This window comes from Emys orbicularis, chromosome 3 (genome assembly GCF_028017835.1).
Source record: "Emys orbicularis isolate rEmyOrb1 chromosome 3, rEmyOrb1.hap1, whole genome shotgun sequence".
NCBI classification, from domain to species: Eukaryota; Metazoa; Chordata; order Testudines; family Emydidae; genus Emys; species Emys orbicularis.
Window position 1 is genome coordinate 80512935 of NC_088685.1, and position 27006 is coordinate 80539940.

Consider the following 27006-nt stretch of genomic DNA (forward strand, 5'->3'; position numbering starts at 1 on the left):
TCATAGTAAAAAAGGACTCAGTTTGAGGAAGTCACAGAGCGATATAGCCTATAAAACGATCCGGCACCAGATCTTACTTAATTTGCCTACAGCTAAACAGCCAGCCGCATATTCTTTTCACCCTCTCTCCAAAGATGGAGACAGCAGGTAACATTATGTGACATGGGATGGTTGAATTAGTTTTAAAGGTAATATAGCCTAAGATATCCCTTCCCAGTCCTCTAAGAATACAAACACTTGTGTGATGTAGGATGTTTTCATCAGTTGCAGGATTTGGCCCAGAGTCTAAACTAATTTTTATCCCAGGTATGTTGCATGCATACCACATAGTTCCCAGTAGTTTAAGCAAGAAAGAAACCTCAGCTACATTTTCTTTCTTGTTTTATAAAATCAGTTGTATCTATGGAACTGCTGTGAAGGTGGAGAGAAGGGTAGGTGAGGGTAGAAACTGAAAAAAGTAAAGGTTGTCAGAAAATAGAGGAATTTGTATGCGCTCTTTATAGTCATCCCCCAGAATATACAAGTTAAAAGGGTTCCCTGGTTCCTACTAGTTCTGTCTTTTCCAGGCTTTATATCAATAATGGCTTATAAACGCAAAAGAGGCATTGTAAATGTGCCCTTTTGGCTTCCCTCCTAGATCTTGTTTCAAATCCCCTTGCTACCTTAATTAAATGTGAGATAGTTTAAATTGTTGTAAACATCTATTGGGTATTTTTGTTTTACAATAATTATGATGTAATGAATATTTAATGATTATGCTGTGTCTAATATAAAAATATGGTAATGCACAAAAGTCTTAAGGTAGTGTAAGTTTGCAGAGTTAACAATCACACAGAGTCAGGAAACTCCAAAGAGTTAAGGGTTTCTCAGGAATGTTATGTCACACACATTTAACAGCCTAACTATTTTATCATAATGTATCTTTTGACAGAAATAATAATACATAAAGCTACACACTAACCAGCAAAACAGGAGCAGAAAATCAGATGTATGTGCAACACAGCCAAATTAAAATTGCAGGTGGAAGTTTCATTTCCCCCCCGAACTCCATGTGAATTTAACTGTGGGTCTGCAGCCTTATTGTTATGTATTATTTATTCCCGATAGTGTCCACAGCATGCTAAGCTTTCCAAACAAAGAAGGAGGCATGATCCCTGCCTTCAGGAGCTCAAAGTCTAAAGGCAAATAAGTAAGCAGACAGACGGCAGGTAGAGGGAAGAGGAGCAACGGGTATACATTGTATTAATAAATGTATATACATCGTGATTATATTACTCCTCTTAAGACCTTAACGATGCATTGCTATTGACGTGGCTAAAAGGCTTTATTGGCTGCAAATTTATCAATATAGCAACTGCTATCAACTGATGCTGAGGGGCAGCTAGTCCTTGTAAACTTTCTCCTGGAAAGAGTCCTTGATTATCTGCCCCTCACCACGGACAAGGCAGTGATCTTGTACACCTTGTTATTTATTAGTTTCTCTGTGGTGCTCATTGCTGTAGTATTTGAGCGTCTCACAAATATTAATTAATTTATCCTCACAACTCCGCTGTGAGGCAGGCACGCATTAATAAATCCCCATTTTACAAGTGAAAAATGCAGGAGGAGAGAGATTAAGTGACTTGTCCAATATACAAGGAAAGTCTGTAGCAAAAGCTCAGTATAGAAATCAACTCCTGAATCTTAATCTAGTGCTATGACCACAAGGTCCATCATACATCCTCTAATCCTAATCCTTAAATAGCACCCAATGAATTGCTTACACTTACTGATGTGAAAGCAGCCAATTCTCTTGCATTGTTGGATACTCCCATGTTTAAGCCTCCATCATCATCAGCAGGAGTGAACCACTCCAACTCCTAACTACACCAGGATTAGGAGGCCATGAACTTCACTCACCTATGGTCTAAATTTTGACCATTTACCTTCTAGCAATGACTGTCTACCACAGAAACCACAGGACTAAAAGTTATATTGCATTTATATATAGGAAGGGAAGCCTTAAACACTTCTGATACCATAAAGATTTTGACCAAGCAAAATTCTTATATATAATAACTTGGGCAAAAACTGGAAATATAACACCATTAATGGTCTTCAGAAGGAAAGTGCAAAAAAGTCAGGCAGTGGACAAGAGAAAGGGACTCAGATGGTGTCTTTCACCTACTTTAATGGCTGCAATGGTGACCAGCTGACCAATAGGAAAACCATGATTCAGGGAATTCCAGACACTGACTTTTATCCTTGTATCAATAAGGCCAGTGCTGCCTTTCTCTCCATCCCAAGCCATATACGTCTGTCCGTGTGGGTGGGAGGAGGGAGGGGGAGGATTTATATCCATGTCTGGCTGTATCACCCTGTAGCAGGAGTCTGTGGCAGTGTCAGCCAGTGGCAAGAGTCTGTGAGGCCAGCAGGAGGGGAACCTGGGTCCTCCCTTCTCCACTGGGTTCTAACCCAGGACCCTGTGACTGGCAGGTTCGATATGTGGCCTGGGACAGACAACCCCAAGCCTGCTCCCTGGGTTCCTTCCTCCTATTCCCTCTGCCCCGCAGAGTCACAACAGGGTCTGATTATAGACTTACAAGGTGGGGGGTTCTCCCTGACTATGATCTGGAGGCTTTTCTCTTTCAATCATGGCCCACCATTCCTTGTCTCCAGGGGCGGGCCTTTAGAAGTTTGGCAGCGGGATCTGGTCCAGGTATTGCAGAGCTCCTGCAGTCTCTCTGCAGGTGCTAACAGCAGAGGACTGCTCCCTTCCTCTGTCCATCCTGCCTAAACTGGGCAGCTCCTTTTTGAGCTCTGCCTTCATCGTGAGCATACCCAGGAGGTGTGGCTGGATGGGGTCTTCAGGCCCAGATCTGCTTGTTAATTCTTGGTTCAGTAGTGTGGGGCTTATACACAAGATCCAATGCAAATTAATACATTAAATTAATTAAATGGCAGGAGGAAAAACTGTTTTTTGAGCTTAAGAGTGTTGACATTGAAATGATCCCAGTTAATCTTTGATCACACTCCATCTAAGATTAACAGAATGGTGAAAAGTAAGTTCTCACCTTTGCTACTGTTCCTTTCCATTTGTGTACACTAAAGTGGCTATATCGTTGTAATGGACAAAGGTAGATTTTTGTTAAAAATTGTAAGTGTAGGATATCATAGAGTCTAGAAAAAATTGCAGAGTCCTTACACTTCCAATGTCTGCTATTGTACTCTTGCCCCTGAAACTGCAGCTGGGTTTTGTGTGTGTGTTTTTGAGGGTTTGTTGTTGTCATGGGGAAGGGTTTTGGTTGTTTTTTTTATTTTCATTCTCCGTACATGTTGCTTAGTAGCAGCCTATGAGCAAAGCCTCTTGCTCAGGACAAGAAGGTAGAATGTGGAGTGGTGTCATAAAGGGGTGGAGCATCAATTAAGGTCTGCTTTAAAAAAAATCTTAGAAAATGACCACTCGGCATGTTCAGAAGTGATTTTTCTCTTTTTTTCCTCTAGCCAATCAAAGATAATAGTCCTCAATAGGGACTACATCACATCCATGACAAGTTTCAAATTTCAAACATTTGTGCAAGGATCATTAATACTGAATGTGTTGTTGGAACTTCACCTATATATAGTACTTCCATTGAATGATTAGAATATAATCAAGTTGCTTGCTTAATGAAGGATTTGGCGGAGTGCTGCCATTCATTTTATTTATTTAGTGCCAAATGTATTTATGTAGAGCCAAATGTAGGGTATGAAAATGCACTCCAACTCCTTCCTAAGGATATCTTGTAATCTTTACATATTAATTAATATAGCTTAGAATGGGGTAAATAGCAAGCAGGGTTCACTGAATTATCATCCGCTTGCCACTATCTCCAAGACCAGCCATCTCAGCAGGATTTCAGCACAGAGGTCTCATCTCAACACATAAAGATTATGTGTATAAGTCTTACTTAAGCACATACTTGTTGGGATCAAGGAGACGCGGAGTCAAGAGGTTTGTCAAGCAGGCGTCCCAAGCTCTCTTGAGCTGGGGTTTTTATTAGTAATTAGATCAAAAGGCATGAGATCATAGTTACTTGTAACATATTGATTGGTTCACCCATAGCCATCTCCCCTTGTGCAATAAATCATGATTGGTGAAGGGGCTACGTGAACTATTCAAGGGGACTACATGAGCTATTGCCTAGTCTATGCTTAATCAATAACCTGAGCATAGTTTTACCTTGCATTGCTTACCTTGAGAATAAGCCAGGAGTAAATGTAATAAACACGTGTGTGGTTTGCCAGCACAGCATGTTTCACTACACCTCCCCCTTTTTGTTTTTAAGCAATTTGCAGGCATAATGAATGCTCTGTTTAGTATTAAGTCGTTGCCAAGGGCAGCCTTGGACAAATAGGCTAATAAGGGAAGGAATACACTGTAATATGCAACAACAAACTATTAATCCTATAACTATAACAATAACATATGCAAACATTTGCTTTAGCCAGTATAGGTCTGGCAGCCACCCAGTAAGCCAGTCCCAGAATCCTGAAAAACCAACATCCATTGTAACTTCTTTTGTTAAAGTATGTAGTTTTACAATTTGGTTGTCCACTGCTTTTTCATTATTGCTTAGGTTAAAGCAACACATACCATCCAATTTTTCACACCCATAATGATGTTGCATTAAAAGATAATCTATGGCCGCTCTGTTTTGCAAAAGTCCATGTCTTAATTCGCTCTGTTCCTCATTTAACAAGGCTAGAGCTCTAGACGTTGTATTTAAGGCTTTTACTGCTGAGCAGGTTTTTCCAACAGTTGTTCAGCCTGATTAGCTAGGTTCTTCACTTGGCCCCATGTGGCAGGTGCATTTCGTTGGCCCCCTCGTTTTCGGCCCGTTGTCACTTTTCCTTGTTCATCATATAAGTGTATGTTGAAGTCAGGGATGGGGTTGCTCAGTCCCTGATGCCACGCCATCCTTGTATGGTCGAACGTATCGTGCAGGTACCCAGAGCGGGCCGCTTGGTGTTGATACAGCTGCGTAACCGCGCCCCCAGGTGATTAGTGGCACAGGTTCGCTCCACTCCGGGCCAGGTAGCTGACGATAGGTTACCTTTGGAGCAGGAAGAACTTCGGTCGTCCGATAATGCCGTTGTGCCCTGGTGAAAAATTGAGAATTGAAAGGTAATAGATTTAAATGATTGAGTGTAAACAGTACTTGAGCCAGCCATTCTTCCTTTTCTGTCAGGCTGCCGGGGACAATTCCCCCTTTTTGTTTTTGCCGCAGGAGAGCGTTTTTTAATGTGCGATTAGCTCGTTCTACAATGGCTTGTCCTTGGGAATTGTATGGGATGCCAAAGGTATGCTTGATTTCCCATCGCGTGCAGAACGCTGCCATTGCTGAAGAGCAATAGGCTGGGCCGTTGTCAGTTTTTAAAGCTGATGGCTTTCCCATCACTGCAAAGGAACGAATGAGGTGATTACAGACGTGTTTTGCCTTTTCCCCTTTTTGTGGCGTTGCCCATATATATCCAGAATAAGTGTCTATGACTACATGCAAATAGGACCAGGGAGCTAATGGTGGGAACCGAGTGACGTCCATTTGCCACAATTGGTTTGCACCTAGCCCCCGAGGATTTACCCCGATAGCGGGTCCTGCGAGGTTTCCAGTACACTCAGGGCACTGCTGAATAACAGCTTTTGCATCAGATAGTGGTATGGAAAATTGCTTGGCCAACGCCCTAGCATTTTGGTGATGTAAGGAGTGACTTTCCATAGGAGAGCAGGGGAAAGCCTTTAAGGCGTTATCAGCATAGGCATTGCCTTGCGAGATTTCTCCGGGGAAAGGCTGATGACTTCTAACATGTGCGATAAAAAATAGATGTCGTCGGTGACGTAATATCAGTTGTAGGGAAAGAAATAAACCAAGCAAATTATTATCCAAAGATGCAGTAACACAACTAGAAGCAATATTACTAACAACATTTGCAGCATACAAACTGTCTGTTATGAGGTTAACTGGTTGATCAGAAAATGTGTTAAAGGCAAGAATTAACGCAGCTAGCTCCGCACGCTGAGGAGAGCGTTGCGGTAAGGTAAACTGGGATTGCCACTGGTCATTTTTCTTCCAAGCGACCACCCCTCTGGAGGGGCCACCATCGGTGAAAATGGTAAGAGCTTTTTTTATGGGAACGGGAGATACCAAGTAGAATACTTTCAGTGGAATATGTTGAGCAACTTGGAGACGAGGATCCTTTGGAGTATGGTAAGTTATGCACCCAACATAATTGGCTAGTGCTATTTGCACCTCCTCCGAGTGCATGCATGCAACTTCCCAGGTGGCGATGGGGATGGGTATAATAATGTTTACTAAATCCATGGCAAACAAGTTTAATGCTCGATTGCGTCCTTTAGTGATTAATTGAGCAATCATTCCAGACAATGGGACGAGTGTGTTTTTGTGTGTGTGTGGTAAATACATCCACTCGAGGATAAATTCTCTTTCATTTGTATGTTGAAGTAATGCCCCCATGAATTGCTTAATGTCCCCAAGAATGATTAAGGACGGGGGCACATTAGGTACTGCTCTATCTACCCACCTTTCTGCCATGGCTTCGTTGACCTTATGCACTACCTCCTGTTGTTCGTTTGTCAGTGATATTATGTCTCCCGGTTGCTTTCCTAATTTTAGGGCATTAAACAGTGGAGTCAGCATAGATGTGGGAATCTTGTAATACGGTCTCATCCAATTTATGGATCCCAGAATTTGCTGTAGCACTACATATGTTAATTTTTTTGGCAAGGTAAGTTTTGGAAGTATGGGCATGGAGTATGCTGCAAGCATTTTATGACCTAAATATTGAAAAGGTTCGGCTTCCTGTATTTTTTCCGGGGCTACTACCAGACCCGATTGACTTAAGATATCCGTTAACTCACTTTTCCATGTGGTGGGTAGGGGCCTACCGGCTATTAAGATATCATCCATATAATGGTAAACAAGTAGCTTTTTGAACTTATTTCTGAAAGGTTGAAGAGCAGTGTTTACAAAATACTGACACATGGTAGGGCTATTTAACATGCCCTGGGGTAACACTTTCCAATGATAACGTGTTGTGGGTTGGGCATTGTTTAGGACTGGCACTGTGAATGCAAAATATTTTTTATCCTTTTCCTGTAATGGTATCGTAAAGAAACAATCCTTTAAATCAATTATTGCTACCTGGTAGTCATATGGGATTAAATTTGGATTGGGGAGGCCACACTGCAGGGGGCCCATTGGTTCTAGTATTTTATTAATTTCACGCAAATCATGAAGGAGCCTCCATTTTCCTGATTTTTTCTTAATTACAAAAACAGGAGTATTGTACGGGCTTGTAGTATGCTCAATGTGTTCATCTTTTAATTGTTGCTCAACTAATTGCTGCAAAGCTTCTAATTTCTCTTTAGGTAATGGCCATTGTTCTACCCAGACTGGCTTATCAGTTTTCCACTGTAACGGAAGAGCCTGAGGCTTACTCATCTTCCAAAACCAGTTTTGCCCCTATCTGTTCTAACAAATCTCTTCCCCAAATGTTAAACTGTAAAGGCAATATGCAGGGTTGAATATATGCTATTATGGGGCCTTGTTCCTGGGATTTTACTGGTAACCATTGAGAGCTCTTTTGAGATGCTTGGCGTCCTCCTACCCCGAATACCGCAGGGGCTAGCTCAGAAGGCCATGTAGGCTCCCAATCCTTTTCAGCTATGACAGAAACATCTGCCCCTGTGTCCAACAAACCGGCCAGCCACTTACCTTGGAGTATATACTTACGTTGAGGTTTTTGCAGGGATATTCGGTGTACCAATGCTGCCACCTGTGGGTGAAAGGAAGAATCGCTGTCGCCTTCAGTACGGGTGGATCCGAATCCTCCTGTGCGTGTTACCTGTGATTTTTCTCCAGGGAGCTCATATGGCAACAGTATCATCTGTGCCCAGGAGTCCCCTTGTCTTAAAGTAAAAGGCAGGTGACTCCAATACTGAACATATATTTTTCCCTGATAATCAGCATCAATCACTCCTGGAACTACCATAATTCCTTGTTTACTTGCTGATGACCGAGGGAGTATAATGCCCACCGTCCCTTCAGGAAGGGGCCCTTTCAGTTGAGTAGGCATTAAAAGAACTTCCCCCGGTAAGAATGAGGATTTTTCTTCTTGATTATACAAGTCTATTCCAGCACTGCCGGTCGTTGCCGGTTGTGCCCTAGTCAATTCTTCCGCCCCCGTTGTTTTTCCGGGGCCCGGGGAGGGCCCGATTACTGGTTTCCCTGCCCTAGTCCTGATCGACATTGATTTGCCCAATGATACCCCTTGTTGCATTTAGGACATTTTTTGGAGGGCCTACCCCCTTCCTGGGGTCTTCCTTTATGTGCTCCTCCCCCGGGTGCCCTACACTGGCTTTTAAAGTGTCCCGGTTTTTTGCAATTAAAACAATTTCCTGCTGGTTTATTACCTTGTCTTATAGCCCCCGCCAAAAGAGCCATAGCATGGGTTTGACTACCGACATCAGCGCAAGCCTGAATCATGTCCGCTAAAGTGTACGAGGGGCGATGTATTATAGATTGCAGTACCTTTTTGCAATCAGCATTAGCCTGCTCATAAGCCAGTCGCCGTAAAAGCTCTGTCTGTGCCTCCTCGTTATCGATCTGCCGCTGTACTGCTTCCTTGAGCCTATCTATGAACTGCGGATACGGCTCTGTAGGCTGCTGCCGGGTGGCTGTGAAAGACCTAGTCGGTTTCCCACTTACAGGAACCCTTCTGAAAGCTCTCATAACACTAAGTTTAGTACGAATATATGTGTCTGGGTCTAACTCCAACTGTCTCTCTATAGTGCTAAATTGGCCTGCTCCATAAATCTGGTCGGGTATGGCAGCTGGGGTTGAGTAACCTACAGCAGCTAACCTGAACTCACTATCCCACACCATATACTGGGCGGGGGTCAGCACCATACGAAATAAGTCTTTCCAATCTTGTGGAGCCATTGTGTAGCCATTTCCAATTCCTTCTAAGATGCCTGTCACGAAATTAGACCTGATGCCTGTCTCCGTGATAGCTTTTCTCACCTCCCTCAGTACTGTATACGGTAGCGCCGTCCACTGTCTGACGGCATTGCCCTGTGCATCGACTTCTGCCGTTATAGGCATTAGCATGGGCAACTCCCCCTCCCACTGATGTTCTTCCTCCAAACTCAATTCCCCTGTCTCACGCGCCAACGCAACCGCCGCCCGGATGCAGCCCCCACGATTCCCCCGGAAACAAGGCTGATCAGTTCCTTTATCAATGGGGGGATCCGAGGGCCGCTGCCCCGTATCCGACACCGCAGGCGCTGGTGGTAGCACCCGCGGGTACGGAGGCGGTGTCGTCAGCGTGAGAAGCGGGGCGGCAGTGAGAGACGCCTGTAGCCCCAGTTTTCCCACTGCCTCAGTACAGCGCTGCCACATGAGCAGGTGCTGCACTGCTGCTCTCGGTTTCTCAAAGAGCTGTGTTCCTATTTTTTGCCAATCTTCTTGCTGCAGGGACCCCTCTTCGGGGTACCAGGGGCATTGACATTCTATTTCCTTAACAAAATCCTCTACATGCCGCAGCGTAACCGCTGGGCAACCGCTCCCCTCAATGAGCTTAAATAATTCCTTAGCATGAGCCTTTTGTGGCACTGATAAATCACCCCCCATACTCACGAGTGGCTGTTTCCAGCGGGTGCACCTAGACTATTCCAGTCGGATGAGCAGGGGTCCTCGGGATCCGGTGTATCACGTCGGGGTCACCAGATGTTGGGATCAAGGAGACGCGGAGTCAAGAGGTTTGTCAAGCAGGCGTCCCAAGCTCTCTTGAGCTGGGGTTTTTATTAGTAATTAGATCAAAAGGCATGAGATCATAGTTACTTGTAACATATTGATTGGTTCACCCATAGCCATCTCCCCTTGTGCAATAAATCATGATTGGTGAAGGGGCTACGTGAACTATTCAAGGGGACTACATGAGCTATTGCCTAGTCTATGCTTAATCAATAACCTGAGCATAGTTTTACCTTGCATTGCTTACCTTGAGAATAAGCCAGGAGTAAATGTAATAAACACGTGTGTGGTTTGCCAGCACAGCATGTTTCACTACACATACTTATGCACATAAATATTTATGCTCTGAGACTTCAGGGTAGAAAACTTATCCCCATAAAACTTTTTGAGTGTAGCACTAAAATCTCACCACAGTGTGTAAAAGCTTGAGTGTATACAGGTTTATGAAACTACATTTTTATGCACTCATGTTGCTGAAAATAAAGATTTTTTGTGCATAAGCCTTTTTATAATGCAGTTTTACTGATCTGGCTGGTTATTGAGAAGCCATTAGGCTGTCTTGTGATCTAAAGTGCCAGCAGGTCTTGAAGTCTGTTTCCAAGGGATTTGATCTTAGACTTCACTGTCTACTGGGTCAGCGTCTCACAGTCATCGTAACAAATGAGAGAAAGTTATATGACCTAAGGACCAGTAGTAACTTACAGTGTATTTAATGAAACCTACCACAGGTCATCAGGGCTTGAACCAGGAGCTTCAGCACCCAAACACAGACTCAGGCATTTGAGCTAAGAGTACCTCCATAAATTGACAGCTGCAGTAGGTTACTATCCATTCTGTGTGATAGCCACTAGAGGGGGAAATAACACACACTTTACAAGCATGTTTACATATGCCATATCACCCATATCTCAGAATAGAGGTGTATGATTGGACTGGCAGGGAAAAGACAACCCCAGGATCCTGAGAGAAGGGAAAAGACAGGTCAGACTTTGATGCTCTGGGGCCTTCTCCCACCTTCCCTGGGAGCAGAGCAGGAGCAGAGGAGAGTGTGTCTGCTTCTCCCTGCTGACATTAGCTAGCCTGTGGTGGAGGGAAGCAAAAATGGGTTGTCTGTTGAGCCCACACTTCCTGTATGTGAAATCATCAGAGCATGCAGCAGACATAGTGATACAGTTGCTGCTGCCCTGCCCTATAACGGAGAGAGAAAGAGTTTGAACTGTGTCCTCAAGATCTCAAGATGTGGATCTGACCATTCTCCAGTTTTGGGGATGAGGAAGAAATGTTTCCCCAAGACAAGGTGTCTGGTGGGTTTTTTCACCATGGTGGTCCAGTTTGGGATTCATAAGGATAAAGGACAGGATTTTAAAGTTGTAATTTTACAAGTGAAGTTTGTAATTTTGTTGCAGCTTGTGGCCAGTGCAGGTGAGAGGCTCTAGGGGGCCAGCTCCAGCTGAAAACACAAGACCTTGTAGATACCTGTTAAACCCAATTAGCCTGGAGGAAGAAAGGGACACCGCTCCCCCCCCACACACACACACACTTTCCTGTGCCAGCTGACTCGGGCTCGCAAGGCTTGGACTGCAGGGCTGTTTAATTGCAATGTAGGTATTTGGGCTCAGGCTGCAGCCCAAGCTCTGGGACACTCCAACCTTGCAGGGTCCTAGAGCCCAGCTCCAGCCTGAGCCCAGACGTGTACACAGCAATAAAACAGCTCCACAGCCTGAGCCTGAGTCAGCTGGCACAACCCAGCCAAGGGCGTTTAGTTGCTGTGTAGACATACCCTAAGTCTTCTCAGACTGAGATACCTTTTATGTGTACCCTCATTCCCCCTCACAGGGAGCAGGCGAGAGGATTCATAGATGGTCTGAATTCTAGGGGGCAGCACTGAATCTTGATTATTTGGCCTGGAGGCCATTTAACACCATACTGAATGAAAATAAATACCTGATTATCTGGAGGGGAGGGGGAGAATTTAGCCCACCCTAATTAAAGATTAATGTTAATACAGTTGTGGCTTTCTGCTTTAAAATCTATGCCTGTGCCTGTTTTCCTTGGAACTTTGTTTCTTCTCCCATTCTTCCATGATAGGATATTTTTATAGAAGACTCTATCCTCACATTTCATATAGACATACTCTTTTATTCTGCACAGCTATGTGGGTGCCTATCCGAAGATGTTTTTTCCCCACTATTTCTCTTTCCATTGATGGTTGATGTTTGCAGTTCACACTCCTTTTTCACTACAGAATGAAAGATCTTTCTATCATGCCTGGGAATCTGGAAGAATTTGACTCTTAGTTTTCATTCTCTTCTTATTCTTTATATTACTGTTGCATTTTTAGGCACAGTCGTAGAGCTTTAAAATTTCAGAAAATGCAAGGGGTTTCCCACCCTTCAAGATTAATTCTGTTGAATAATGTTAACGATTTAAAAAGCATGCTTGCTTCCTACAGTACAGATGGAAGTTTAAAACTCCTGGGGTTTGATTTCATTCTCCATTTGTTTTGAGGGCCATGAAAATTACAATCATACTGCCAGAATTCCACATGCAGGGATTGACTCACTAGAATGTTTAGAGTGTTAGAGTGTAACCGCTGGCTGTGTTTTCCATATCTTCTACCAGATCAGCCCTGACCTCTTTCTAAGCTACTTGGCCATCTTCAGAGCCCACCATGCCTGGGATTGTGATATTTTCCGCCATTGCAATTCCTTTTGGGTGGACTTTTTGCTGCTGGGTCTTGCAATCCAGCTTCTCCCAGCAGAAACCTGGGAGCAAACAGCTCAGATCTGCATATGTCTTCCTATGCAAGCTTCTTTTGTACCCACTTTTTCCCCCCTTACCACATAGCATTAAATCAGTGAAATCCACATGAACCAAAATTGGTTTTGAAAGTTAAGATTTTTTTCAAATATCACATTATTAGAGTTGTTTAAGTAGTGTGTTACAAATAAATTAGTCAACAAATGTAGTATTTTGTGAATTGTTCATGAAGTTTTCTGCCATCGGTACTGATAATTTTGGGCGTGGTGTACACTAAAACATTTCAACTTCTAGATATTTTGCAAACATTTCACTTTAATAACAGTGGCACCCAAGATCATGGTGATGCTTTTGCTCTTCAGTTGGGCAACTGAAATATTTTAAATGACAAATAGTGAATAATAAATATTCTTGTGTGTGCACCAATGCCCCTTTTCACACATGGATGCCAGCACTTGTTATTGCACAACACACTGGTGCACATTAGAATTTACACCTGTCTGGTATGGACTAATGCACAGTGTAGATAAGCCCTACAGTTTATTAATCAACCAAAAAAAGACGCCATAAAAAACTGCAACCAATATTTACTATAATTTTGAGGAGCACTCTAGAGAGAGAGCTCATGAAGAGAGAGTCCCCTTTGTGGGGTGATATACATACCAACACCACCTCTCACAAGATGCGTCATGACTTTTGAGTTAAAAATCTTTTCTTTTACTCAGATTCACATTTGTATCCAGTTTAATTTAAAGCCTTGTATTTGGACATCCAGAAAAAATAACAACAATAAAACAGGTGGCTCTGTTGTATCCCTAAACATGACACAAAGTCTCAACACAGAGGGCACTTATGAATGATGTCAGTGATTTATTCCCTGCATTTCCAAAAATAAAAGCCGCCTCTGTTCACATTATTTATTAATTAATTTAATTTGTAAAGTGTTCATTGCAAAGTCTCTGGGCACTGTACAAAGAATAAAAACAACCTCTCATAAAAAGGTAAAGAAGCTTGCCTACAGCAAAATACATTCTCTCCCCACCCCCCTCCAAAATAAATTGTTCCCATTTGGTCACAGCCTGGAGAAGAAAGAGGGACTTTATGCTGGCTCTGAAGGACCCAGAATATGTCAGGCCAATAGGGGAAGCAGATTTGACACCTGAGGACCAAATATAAGAGAATATTCTGCCCCACACGCTGGAGTAAGATCCTCAGCTCCACCCTGTCCTCTTTGTGCCAGGTAAAAGGGCTGGATACCCTTGCCAATCCTGTTGCAGGGAATGGGGTGGAACTGGGAGGAGGAAGGGTGATCCAGCTGGGGCTGCAGTGCACAAAGCTGCAGAGATTCCAGGCAATACTGCAACCCACAGAACAGTGATGAGAGGCTGCTGTAACTTAGGTCCCCAGGGCCACAGCCACTGGAGCATCCTACTTTGGGAGGGTACAAGGGTGGCATGCAGCCACCTTAGCTCCCTCTTTCCCTTGGGGTGTGAGTTCAAATCTAGGGACTGTTAACAAAAGCTAACTATAGTGAGCTTAACTTTGAAATTAATACTCTGCACCAAAAGCATATAAAGGAACATAAGCTGGTACATAAAGGGTACAACATACATAACACAAAGGAATATTGACTATATATACATACAGCAGTGGGATTTTTCATCCTACTATCTACCCTACAAATAGAGAGGGCTGATGTCAAGTCATTAAGATATGCCTCTGCCCATCATGTCCTTAAGTCTGCAGTTTTCCATTAACTTTTAGTTAATAAAGAAACATTTCTGAAGGTATTTGAATGTTCCTATCATTTAGTCGATTTGAAAATCTGACAATGAGAATGATTCTTTTGACACAAAGTAGCAATCAACATTTCTGAGACCTCAAAGTTCTGCACATCTGTAATGGACTCACTCTGTGGTGATATTGTAGTATTTATAATATTTGTTTATTTGTGATAGGGTTGAGACTCTTGTAACATCTTTTGTAATTGTAGCTATTTGCTACACCTGTTTTCATGCAGGGACAAAAAATTTTTGTTAAAGTATAGTTAAGGTTGTAAATGCGTATTAATAACTTAAGGGAAATAAACAAAGAAACAAACAACCTTCCCAAACTCTTAGACTTAAATTTTCAAAACTCCATTGATTTAAATGGAGCTACTGTTTACACCAACTGAGGCTCAATGCTTAAGTTTCCAGAAATCATTTTCTGGAATGATTGGAAACAGGAGATGCTGGAGTAAAATAAAAATAAAAATTGAAAAATACAGAAATGCAGAGTTAACACATCCAAACATTTTTAACTCTGCTCCTGTTGTTTCACAGCTTGGTATTCACCTTACTCTGCACACTTGATGTGGGGTTGATAAGTGTCTGGTAAATGTCATAGCTGTTTAGCTATTTGTGATCTTAAACTTTTGCATACTGTGGTGGTTTGGCCTTGAAAGCTGTTGTTCTAGCTATGAAAAGTAAGCAACTGAAATGCTGTTTCTTGTATCAGTTCTTGTATGGGGTCTAGAAGCAAATAGTCTGTAGTTTTAGATATGTTAAACTAAGTAACATTTAACTAATCCTACATTTGGTTGGTTGTACAGGGCTTAAGATTTCTGAAGTCATACAAACGAGTGATGTTTAGAATGTTTTAATTTGCAAAATCACGTTACTTAGTTAAAGGAATTGTAGTAACTGCTTTTGCATGTACACTCAGACACTGGTATACATGCACAGAACAGGTGTTTAAAAGTGTACAAGATTAATTGGCTACTTAACCAGCCAGGTGCACACACAATTACTGGATTTGTGCACACAAATTAGGTATTTTCATGAATAAGTTAATTATGTACAAAAATGTGTGTTCAGTTATATGCACTAACTTTGAAAGCTGGCTCATATTCTGTGATCTGAAAAAGATTTTAAAAACATCCTCTTTCATCCACCAAAACATGCCTAAAAATTGTGAATCATGACAAGGATTTTTGTTATATCCTTCTCAGGACTGAACTAAAACATTTTTACTCTCCTGAAAATATACTTTGGTGCACTGCATGTTTCATCTATTCTCTTGCAGGGTCTCCATACCGAGACAAGATCACTATAGCAATTCTTCAGCTGCAAGAGGAAGGCAAGCTTCACATGATGAAGGAGAAGTGGTGGAGAGGCAATGGTTGTCCAGAAGAGGAAAGTAAAGAGGCCAGTGCTCTGGGAGTTCAAAATATTGGTGGCATTTTCATCGTTCTGGCAGCTGGATTGGTGCTTTCTGTCTTTGTGGCAGTGGGGGAGTTTTTGTACAAATCAAAAAAAAATGCGCAGTTGGAAAAGGTAAATATTGTATTTTTCCATTTAATTTAATAATTTTTGTTATAATCAAATCAGTTTTTAAGCTTTTTGGTGATCCAACGAAGGGCTGTTCTGATATCGTTTATACCCTAGTATAGTATTTCTGTAACAATGGTTCACAACAGAGCACCTGACGTGTCACACATACAGCTTGTAATTTGTCTTTAATATGTTTAATTGTAGCCAGCTTTCAGGACAAGTGACTATTTCTCCTCTTATACGAACCTGAAAAAAGACAGCTTTTTACTCCTGGAAGTTCACTGCAGTTAATTTTATGGATGAAGAAGAAATGAGAAACTGTAATGGGAAACAAATTAATCTTCTACAGCTAAATCTGATTTTTAAAAGTCAAAACTGTGTATCAGTTCAAAGTCAGAAGTCTAGAAATGTCTCTATAGAAATGTCCTTTCCTGAAGATGTTTACACTTGACAAGTTGGTCTGGTAGCATCTGTAAATTGTTAGATCATTATTATTTTTTGTGGATTTACTACTGATTACGATTTGAACTCCTGGAACTTGAATTCATCCAGTTTTGAAACATCTAATGTTAACTTGTCATGTACTGACCGTTTGCACAAATATGGTAATTAACTGTAGCTGGGTCTGGTATTTCTTGCAGAATTCTTGGGTGCTATCATCTGCTTTGCATAATAAATATGTATATGCACATATGCAACATCTAAAATTGAACTAAAGAGTATAGCTTTTATTTATATGCCATATTTTTAATTTACATTTAAAAACTTGGGAGAAAATGTGGTATTTTTACTGTTTTTTTTTTTTTAAATTTTGAGGATTTTGTGACCTCTGTTCATCCCTATTTTTAATACTTTATTTTATTAAAATCAGTAGTAAATCCAGAAGGCATATTTGTACTGATATTGATTTTCAGATGCTACCTGTGAATTTTTGTAACTTGAAATATCACTCAGAAAAATCTAAGACCTATCTTTTCACACTTCTGAATTTATATGGATATAACTAGCTCTTTGTGTATAAAGTCTTAATTTTTAATAACATATTGCTAAAGAAAGCTTTGATATTAATCAACAAGGCAGTGTGAGGTCACAGGTTCCTAAACAAAATTTGGACATGGGTAGATTTTATTAAGTTCTACAAAACTAATTATGGAGAGGAAAAGTGAACACTCAGATGCTCTAATTCAGGGATTGGGAACCTTTGGCACGTGGCCCATCAGGAAAATCCACTGGCGGGCCGGAACAGTTTGTTTACCTGCAGCATCCGCAGGTTCAGCCAATCACAGCTCCCCACAGTTCGCCATTCCAGGCCAATGGGGGCTGTGGGAAGCCGTGTGGGCTGAGGGATGTGCTGGCCGCTGCTTCCCCCAGCCCCCGTTGGCCTGGAATGGCGAACTGTGGCCAGTGGGAGCTGCGATCGGCGAAACCTGTGGATGCTGCAAGTAAACAAACCTTCCTGGCCCGCCAGCAGATTTCCCTGATGGGCCACATGCCAAAAGTTGCCGATCCCTGCTCTAATTTATAAGAATATAGGAATATTCAATTCTGTCAACCTACTTCTGGAGCTCTGTATTTCAGAAACAATTTTTTTTTGAAAAATTACCATTTGTTTTACATAATTCATGTACATTGCAATGTCTTTATCCACTCTACAAGTAATTTATTTAATATTAACTTCAGTATATTTTGGTTTAGGTGATCTGAAAAAAAAATTAAATCCTCATTTACTAAACTGGGACCATTTTGATGAGAATTTTATAATGTAAATTGATTAATGCTTTACAGGGGTTGAATGCATATTTCATCTTATATGCTATTATTAGGTATGAAGCTAACAGCATGACTTATCCTTGGATACTGCACCAGGAAGGTTAGGTGAGGAAGAAAATGTGACCTTGTCTGTGTTTCAGGGACTGATGCTACAAGCTCTCCTTTTTTGGAACCACCATTTTGGCCAATGGTAGCTCCACATGTGGGGGGCAGACAGGATCAATCTCTTTGTTTGTAGCTAAGAAAACAAAATAAATGTAATAGATTTCAGCCTTTGTACCCAAAAAGCAAATGGCCATTTGTTAATAAAATGTATGCCTGCCTTTTAGCAGGTGCAATATGTGGAATTACACCTGCAGCATGGGTAACTAAGCAGGCCACTGCATATTTTGTGCGCTTAATTTAGATGCACTTTTTTCAGATTAGATGCTTTTTTTTCTAAAATAGTCAACAACATTTCAATATTATGCCTTGACTGTCCAACTGGCTGTACAGGGTAGATTCATGTGCCCATCAAAGTCAATGGGGTCCTACGTGGGTAGAGGGTCTGCCAGTGTGAAGCCAGTTGCAGGATAGATCCCTGTAAAATGAAGCTGTGTTCAAAAAAGCAGAAGGCAAAACTCTAGTTGTGCTATTTGTACCAATGCTTTTAAATTTAGTGGAACAGAGGCTCAGATCGTACATGTACCTGATTTACACGAACAAACTTGTAAGGAACACATGTAATTAGTGGTGGTCTTTTTGGGAAAGAGTCAGACATCACTTTCAGATACACATTTTCATTAATTTCATCACAGTGTTCTCCAAGCAAAGAGGAATTCGTATTTTATTGACTATTTTAAAAAGCAAAGACAAGAATGATCAGAGTAAAATTGTCAATCATTTGCACCCACCTTGATTTATTTATTTGTTTGAAAAATATCAACAGTGTACTGGTCCACTAAGAATTCACTAGACTATACAAATCTGAAGAAATGAAAATCAGCAGTGCATGGAGTCAGTTCTACTACCAGAAACCCACTGCGCTGAAAATGACTACTTATGTTACCAAGGGCAGAATGCTCATCAGTAAACGTAAAAGTGGGAAGCTGTGCAGTTATATATCTGATCTATTTGTTTCATTGGATGAGATCAAGATCAGATATTTCTGACAAATACAAGTTTCTTAGACCATATCTGAAAAACAACAACAGAATATTACTGGAATGATACCATCAAGTAGTAAGTTTATGATTTATTTTATAGCTGAGTATTAGAATAGTGAAAAATAAATAAATCTGCATCTTATTGTGTTCCATAACTTACTTGCCTATAACAAGAAAGACCGATTTAGAAGAGCTCTATACAGTTAAGACTGTAGGGCTCAACTCTGCACAGTTGAGTTCAGATGGTTTAAGTCTAGCTTGTTTAGTTCACAGCACTCTACCAATGAGAGTTGAGGGTACCCATCATTTTGGAGGATTGGACCCTAAGTGAAAATGCGTAGCAGTGAATATATATGTAGGTCACATAGGGTGAGCTGCCCTTCTTTTGCAGTTGCAGATTCCACTGAAGTAAGAAGGAGTTCTGAATACTGAATGAGGCAGTATGTGGTCCCTGAAAATGTTTGTAACAGAGACTGAAAAAGCAGGTTGAGTTGAACTTTGCGATATACAATGTATAAGCTACATTTTTTTAACCTCTGGAAACCTGTTCAGCAATTCCAACCATTTTAATGAGCTGCACAGGGTACGACGGAGCAGTGTTTTAGCCTTCCATGAACCACAGAAAAGTAACAATGATTTTACTAATTATTTTAAATTCTGTTCTAAAGTAAAAATTGAACAAACATTTGATTCACTTGATAGCCTGTACTTTATTTTGTGAAATCTTAAGGGCAAAGTACTAAACCCAGCCTAGCAAAACTTCCACTGACTTCCCCACATAAGAACAGCCATACTGGGTCAGACCAAAGGTCCATCAAGCCCAATATCCTGTCATCTGACAGTGGCCAATGGCAGGTGCCCTAAAGGGAATGAACAGACAGGTTATCATCAAGTGATCCATGCCCTGTCACCCAATCCCAGCTTCTGGCAAACAGAGGCTAGGGACACCATTCCTGCCCATCCAGGCTAATAACCATTGATGGACCTATTTTCCATGAATCTATCTAGCTCCCTTTTGAACCCAATGGGAGTTCTATCCTTGGATCTGTGGCAATATACTATTGCCTTTCTTTATAGCAGAGGGTTAAAATTCCAGTCCAAGTGATGGAGCAGGATAAGTGGACACTGAAGTTTCCAAGATCTCTAAGCTGCATTCCTTCAGAGCAACATAGACTGATCAGATGTCCCAATATTATCGAGACTATCTGGATATAAGGGGGTTTATCTTATAGAGGACCCTATTATCCCCCTACATGCCCATCCTGATTTTTCACACTTGCTATCTGGTCACCCTAAAGCAACCACAAGATGGTGTATTGTATTTTTTAGAAGGAAATTTAATTGCCAATTTTTAATAGAAATTATGTGTCAAAATGTCCACCTCTCTTCTTTCATTAGTCTTTTCAAAACCCAACAGTTGGTATCATTTCCTTATTGTTTATAATACAAACGCACAATTATGTCATCTATTTGGAGACATGTTGTGAAGCAGACCTTTGTTCTCTATCACAATCTTGACAATAAATGCTCAACCATTTGCATTTTATAATTGCTTCTCTAAGCAAATGACCTGCTCCCTGATTGTAACATTATGTTGACACTTAGAGGACAGTGAGTAAGCAATCTAAGAAACCGAAGCCATTTTAAACACTTACCAGTGTAATTATTGTTGATGTAATTGTTTCAGTGTGTCATAGTTTTAGCCTCATTACATATCTTTGTTTTTGTAAAGCTTGAGAGTTTTCTAATCTATATCATGCTAGAAAAGAGAATGTTGATCTTGAAAAATAGTAATGTTTAACACAATATATTGATGGTTCTTATTTTGGTAATTTATAGACTTTGTTTCATTATTATCCTTTCAAAATATAATTATTTGAGATTGTTTCCATTTGATACCATCTCCCTTAATTTTAGTGCCCACTGGAAATTATCAGGTACTATTGAATAAGGGCGCTGTGCATTTAATCTCTTTGGGGGCAAATAACCCAGGTACTTCTGCACCATGTATGCCTTTAGAGTGAAAATCGTCCTAGAGCAGAAGACCACTGCAAGACCATACAGAACATTATTTTATGATAGCACCCCGTGCAGAAAGGGATTGTACTTCCTATCTGTGCCAGCCACGCATACTTCAGTGAGCAGGGCAACCATGGGCAGGTCTACACTTACTTCCTGGTCCGTCCGTAAGCAATCGATCTTCTGGGATCGATTTATTGCGTCTTGTCTAGACGCGATAAATCGATCCCGGATCGATCCCGGAAGTGCTCGCCGTCGACGCCGGTACTCCAGCTCGGCGAGAGGAGTACACGGCATCGACGGGGGAGCCTGCCTGCCGCGTCTGGACCCGCGGTAAGTTCGAACTAAGGTACTTCGAATTCAGCTACGTTATTAACGTAGCTGAATTTGCGTACCTTAGTTCGAAGTGGGGGGTTAGTGTGGACCAGGCCAAGTGTGTGCTAGGGAAGTGGCCATGGAACCAGCAGCTCCAGGCCCTATGTAAATGGTATGGAGGGGCTGCAACTGCTATTTCAGATCACAGACTGAAAGGCAGCTGTGCTGCAGCCTTATACACCAGCTCCATGCCCTGCTTGTATTTCTCCCATGTAAAGCCCAAGAACTCTGGCTTTAATTTTATTGCTAACATGAGGTTTACTTGAAGAGAGCCTTTTACACAAGGATAAATTTCACACACTAGGATTTAGAATACCCCTCTTTCACATGAGGTTTGGAAAAATGCTGGTCATCATTCACCCAGTATTTAGTTTCACAGATAGTCAAACACAGAGTGTACATAATGTAGCTAATTTGTACCATAAATGAAACAGCCTTCCAGAAACAAGGTTATTTTTACGGAAGTGTTGTGAACATGAAATATGCAAGTCAGAACATGTAGAAATCTGCTTTTCCTTTTTTTTTAATGGTTATGTTCAAAGCCATGAAAATTAAAACTGGTACAACAATTTCAGGTTCTGAATTTTACAATCCTTCTTCTACCCTTCCAGGCCGTTTTCTTCGTCATATCGTTTTTTCAGATATGGCCAAATTCTTTTTTTATTAAACTCTCTTCCTCACTGTTATTTGAAAAATTATAAAGAGGAATGAAATGAATTATATTAACATTATTACTGTTCAGAAAATATCCTGATAGTTTAATTTTTAAAAAGCTTTGATAATATGGTCTGGGCTTTATAACACTTTTGGATGAAGACCAAAGTAATTCCCAGCACAGTGATTTTTTTTTCAGCGTCTGCAAGTTCAAAAGATTTTAAAGTTGAAGAGCATGTTCGTCAGCTGCAGATGAATAAAAAATGTAGGGATGGTTGGTAAATCAAATCTGGAGATCCAGGAAATGTGTCCCAATAAACTTTATAAAAACACAAAATGATGATGCAACCTGAATGATATTATATTTTGTATTAGCATAACCCGAGAGTTCTTGTAGTTGGCTGGGAATAACAGAATGACAGCTGAGGGACAGCTATGACAGTTTATAAATGGAACATTTTCCCAATCTTGATGCAACTGCATTCTGCAGATAGGCAGATGGAAAATTGGAAGCTCTTCTCATCCCCCCAATCCCTGACCTCCATAAGGAAGGACTGTCCTGGTTTTGTGGTTTTTTTTTTGTTTTTTTTTTTTTTGGGGTGTGTGTGTGTGTGTGTGTGTGTGTGTGTGTGTATATGGTGAGAGCTGAATTCTACTGCAATGCCTTCTTTAAAATTGTTTTACTGCTTATATTTAGAGGGATATTTTGTTATGGCAGGAAATGTAAAAAGAAAACCTTATGCTGTTAAAGATGTGAAAAGCCAGAAGTGTAACAAATAGAGCAAAACAATGGAAATGAAGATTTTTATTTGATTGACCTGACATTTTTCAAATAATTTTCAAACAATAAAACATTTAAAACATGATCTCTATTTTGACTTTTGATTGCAGTTTAACAATGACAATGAACAATGACACAGAGGTATTTTGCTTTTAATTTGAATTCATTGAGAAGTATAAACAAGAGAATAGAGAAACACATTTTAAATTGTCTAGTTGATTATGGCCTCCTTGAGAACTATTTCACAGTAAGGTCCTGATCCTGCAAGCCCATACATATGAATGTGACTTCAATGGTCTAGAGGTCCTGCCTATCTGTGTGCTCATTGCAGGATCTGGTCCTAAATTCCAGTTCTGATTTATTTTTGATGCTTTCTACACAGATAAATTTAATGTTGCATTTAAAAATTATCTCTTTGTCAGTTCCCTTTTTTATACCAGCTTTCCTCTTACCAAAGGAAGGCAGAAACTATAAAAAATGTAATTCTTGGCTCTTCTTAAAAATGTTTCATTTCTTCTCAAGGGGAAAAAATGTCACTGTATTTCCAAAAATGCAAGTCCTCCTAATACTCACTCATTATTTCTTTTTTGATGTTACATCAAGTAAGTCCTGTCTATAAATGAGGATATTTTTAAATGTTTGCGTTTGCAGTTATTTACATTAAATTTAAGGGTAAAACAAACACTTGGTCAGAGAATTGGGATTTCCCACAATTAAGTTTAGGTCAACAACCCCAGATCAAAATTAGGATAGCTGTTCATTTACTGTAGGTCTGGGAACTCACTCCAGCAGAGTGTTAGCACCCTCAGCTGATTGGAGTTGGAGTTGAGACAGCTCTGGTCCCTGCAACAGGAAATGCATTTTCATGTTGTATTAGCTAGCACAATCTGAAAGCATATCATTTATCATTTTTCAGTTTTGCTAACACAGTGGAAACAATGTATATGAGATTAGTACTAATACTCTACTCAGTATGATCCAAGGCCATGCCATATTTTTTTTATGAAAAGTGCAATATAACCTTATTCTCCTCTAAAATGTAGTAAATATTTTACAGTCAATATTTTGCAGATAATTTTAACTCAGCATTCACAAATATACATAAAAATATTTAGACATAACTTCATAAAATTTGACTAGTCAGTTTTCAAAAGGCTCTATGCTGTATAATTATTTTTATTTGTTTTGAGATTTACACTGTATGCAGGTACATGGTGAATATTTTCGAACATAAGTTGCGTGTACATCCTGCCCCAAAAGAAGGCTCATTACACTTCTTGCAATCACTCCCTTATACTGTACCCTGAGGGACAAGAAACCTGAGCTCCATTGGACAAGCTGGGAATGAATTCAGAACCATGATCGAGAATGATAAACCCTGAGTGACCAGACTTTCAAATCTAAGAGCTGATTGCAAAAGATCTCAGCTAGCTCACTAACTTCAGTACAACTAGGATCAGGCCCTGTAGGAAGTCAGGGAAGCTTTTATATTGCAAGAACCATAACCATATAGCACCTCTAAATTAAAATAATACGTTGAATTGCACATTAATGCCTATGGCCAGTGCTGTGGTTTTTGTTATATATCTGCTTAGTATCAGCTCTGTGCCTGACCTGCTGTAATATGCTCCATTATTGCTATGACCATCTAATAAGCATTCAGCAGCATTCTGCACTTACTTTAGTTTCTGACTTGTCCTCAGTAGTAGCCCCATATAGAATGGATTGCAATAATCCAGACTGGTGGACACAAAGATCTGGATAACTGTGACAAGGTCTGCATCAGGTAGAAACTGTTGTCACTATCTAGCCAAGCACAAAAGAGAAATGACAATCCTGGCCACTGGAAACACAGGATCACTCAGGAAACTGGAAGAACCCTGAGACTGCAAATCTCATTGACAAAGTTGAGCAGAACCTACAGTAACGAGGGAAACTACAATCTTCTAAATGCTTCCGTTTATTTGTCCAGTATAACACCTATCTTCTCTGGATAGAACTTCAATCACCCCCTATTTCAGCCAGACACTGGAAGTGCAAAAGATTGCACCATCCTTGTTTGACAAAACAGAGATGTAGGGCTGTATGTCATCTAAGATTGATGGCATTGCAGCCCAAATTGTCTCATTATCTCCCCCCAGTGGCCTCACATGCATGTTGAGAGGAAGGATGACAGAATGAAACCTTGTGGACTTCCGCATGAGAGAGAACCCTCGGGGCTGATGATCAATTGCCCTGTACCATCCTCTGGGATCTCTCTGAGAGGGAAGAATGGAACCACACAAGTACAATCCCATCCACCCCAACTTAGGTCCACAGGTGAGTCAGCAAACCTCATGGTCAGTGCTATCAAAGTCTGCTGATCTAAACACAGTCATCAATGAAAAACATTTGTGCATCACTAGGAGGATGATATCAACCAGTGGAACTAATGCAGTCTCCATGCCATATACAGGCTGGAAACCAGACTGAATGGGGTCCAAGAAGTCGGAAGACTTCACCGGAAGTTTCACACTTACCATTGCCAGAAAAGGAAGGTTAGAGACTGGAGGGTAGCTGCCTAGATTGTTGTCATCAAGCAATAGTTCATTGAACATGACCCTAAACTCTGTCGATTTGAGGGAAGTTGGCACCTTGCCCTCCTATTAGGACACATTAACTATCTACAATAGAGTGGTCCATTGCCCTGCTTGATTTTACCAGTAATGAGGGGAAAGGGATCATCTTGTAGGTCATGGGCCTAAACTCATCCAGCACTTCCAGAATCTCAGTGAGCACAACTGGTTGAAACTTGTAGCTAGAGAAAATGTAGTAGTCATCCCCAGCTTAGTTCTGTTACTATGGGAGGGAGAAGTCGAGTCAGATTCTGATTGATTTTCTCCACAAGATAGATAGAAAACTCTTTGTCACAAACAACATTCAACTCTGTTTCAAAGTGATGCCTCCCCCAGCTCCACCTATCACTTGGAATAATTCCACTGGTGAGGACTTCATGGATACTATGGTGAAGGAAAAGCTTTCTCAACCACCACAAGAAACTTATGGACTCAGATCGTTTTACATTTGCCTTGTTTTGTTTTCAGTCTCTGCTCAAACCTCCACTGATGTTGGTTTGAAATCCTAACTAACTACTTAATTCTGATCCTGATCCATGATCTGGCAAAAGAGCTGGCTATGCTTAAATAGAAAGTGTATTTGTGAATACTGCAGTTAATTGCTCTGATACGTAGCTTGCAGAAAACTTGAATGCTACACTTGCTCTGGACCAAGAATATATGCAGTGGAAAATTCTGTGTAACAATATGCCACTTTTAATGCACGATTTTTAGAGAACATATGACCTTAAATCAACTCTTCTTGTCCAAATGTATATTGGTTGCTAGCATTCTAAAAATATGATTGGTGCAGATATGTTTTTAAATATAAATTGAAAGTGAAATGGTTCAAAGTACAATTTATTTTCCCTCTTTCTACCTCATCCTCATAATTTTGTTTCTTATATTCCATTAGTTGCTGCAATGTCTGTAATTGCATCTATCTTGTGGAAACATTTTTTCTAGGATTTGTGTTTTTCTTTGCATCTAAGAGACTGGATTGACAGGTCCTCACTATACAGCATTCAAAATCCTTGGGGAAGTGGCATATGGAAGCAGAAACTGATTAGAAAGGAGGCTCAGGGTAGGGCTATGAATCCACTCTCAGCTAACTTCTATAAGATGAAAACCAGTTTGATTGATATGTCCTAGAAGATGTTAGAATATTGACCCATAACATCTGATATAAGCTGCAGGATTACTGCCATTACTGCTTTAAGAATTTTTAACAAGGCTTCAAATAATATCTGACATGCAAGGCTGGAGGTAATGAACTTCTGAGTAAATCTTGTCATTTCATACTGGATTTCGACAGTCAATTTTACACTAACTCCATCAAAGAAGAAAGGAGACAGATTTATAAAAGAGCAAATCATTGAGTCTTTTTCTTTAATAATAATAATAGAAAAAGAATAATGCTGGTTAAATTCAGAATTTGAGAGAGACAGCTATACCATTTCTGTCTTTTTTTCATAATATTTTGTTTCCAGGCAATGTGTGTACAGGTTCATTATTTCCATTTGTTTTTCTTGATCTAAAGCACATACTTTATGCATTGACTTTGTGCTCTCATGCTTTGATATTTATGGGTGCAATAATTATTGCTCTTTTTACAGTCATTAGAAGCAAAATTTATAGGTATTATTAATGTTGTGTCTGAGGAGTATTAATGTGGTTTCTAATTACTTTTCCTCTAAACGTGATATACAGCAATATAAGAAAACCATATAAAAATTGTCCAACTTTGGTATTCATGCTTGTGGGTATGCAAACCCACATTATTTTAGGCTCCAGAATGGG

The 27006-nt window shown here is 40.5% G+C and overlaps 1 protein-coding gene across 1 annotated transcript in view; it reads left to right on the forward strand.

The window, feature by feature from the left end:
* GRIK2 (glutamate ionotropic receptor kainate type subunit 2) overlaps positions 1 to 27006 on the forward strand; it is a 591009-nt gene that overhangs the window by 557682 nt on the left and 6321 nt on the right. Inside the window, exon 15 of the mRNA XM_065402064.1 lies at positions 15621 to 15871. Within this exon, the coding sequence (XP_065258136.1) occupies positions 15621 to 15871 (251 nt within the window). The remainder of the gene's footprint in view (positions 1 to 15620; positions 15872 to 27006) is intronic.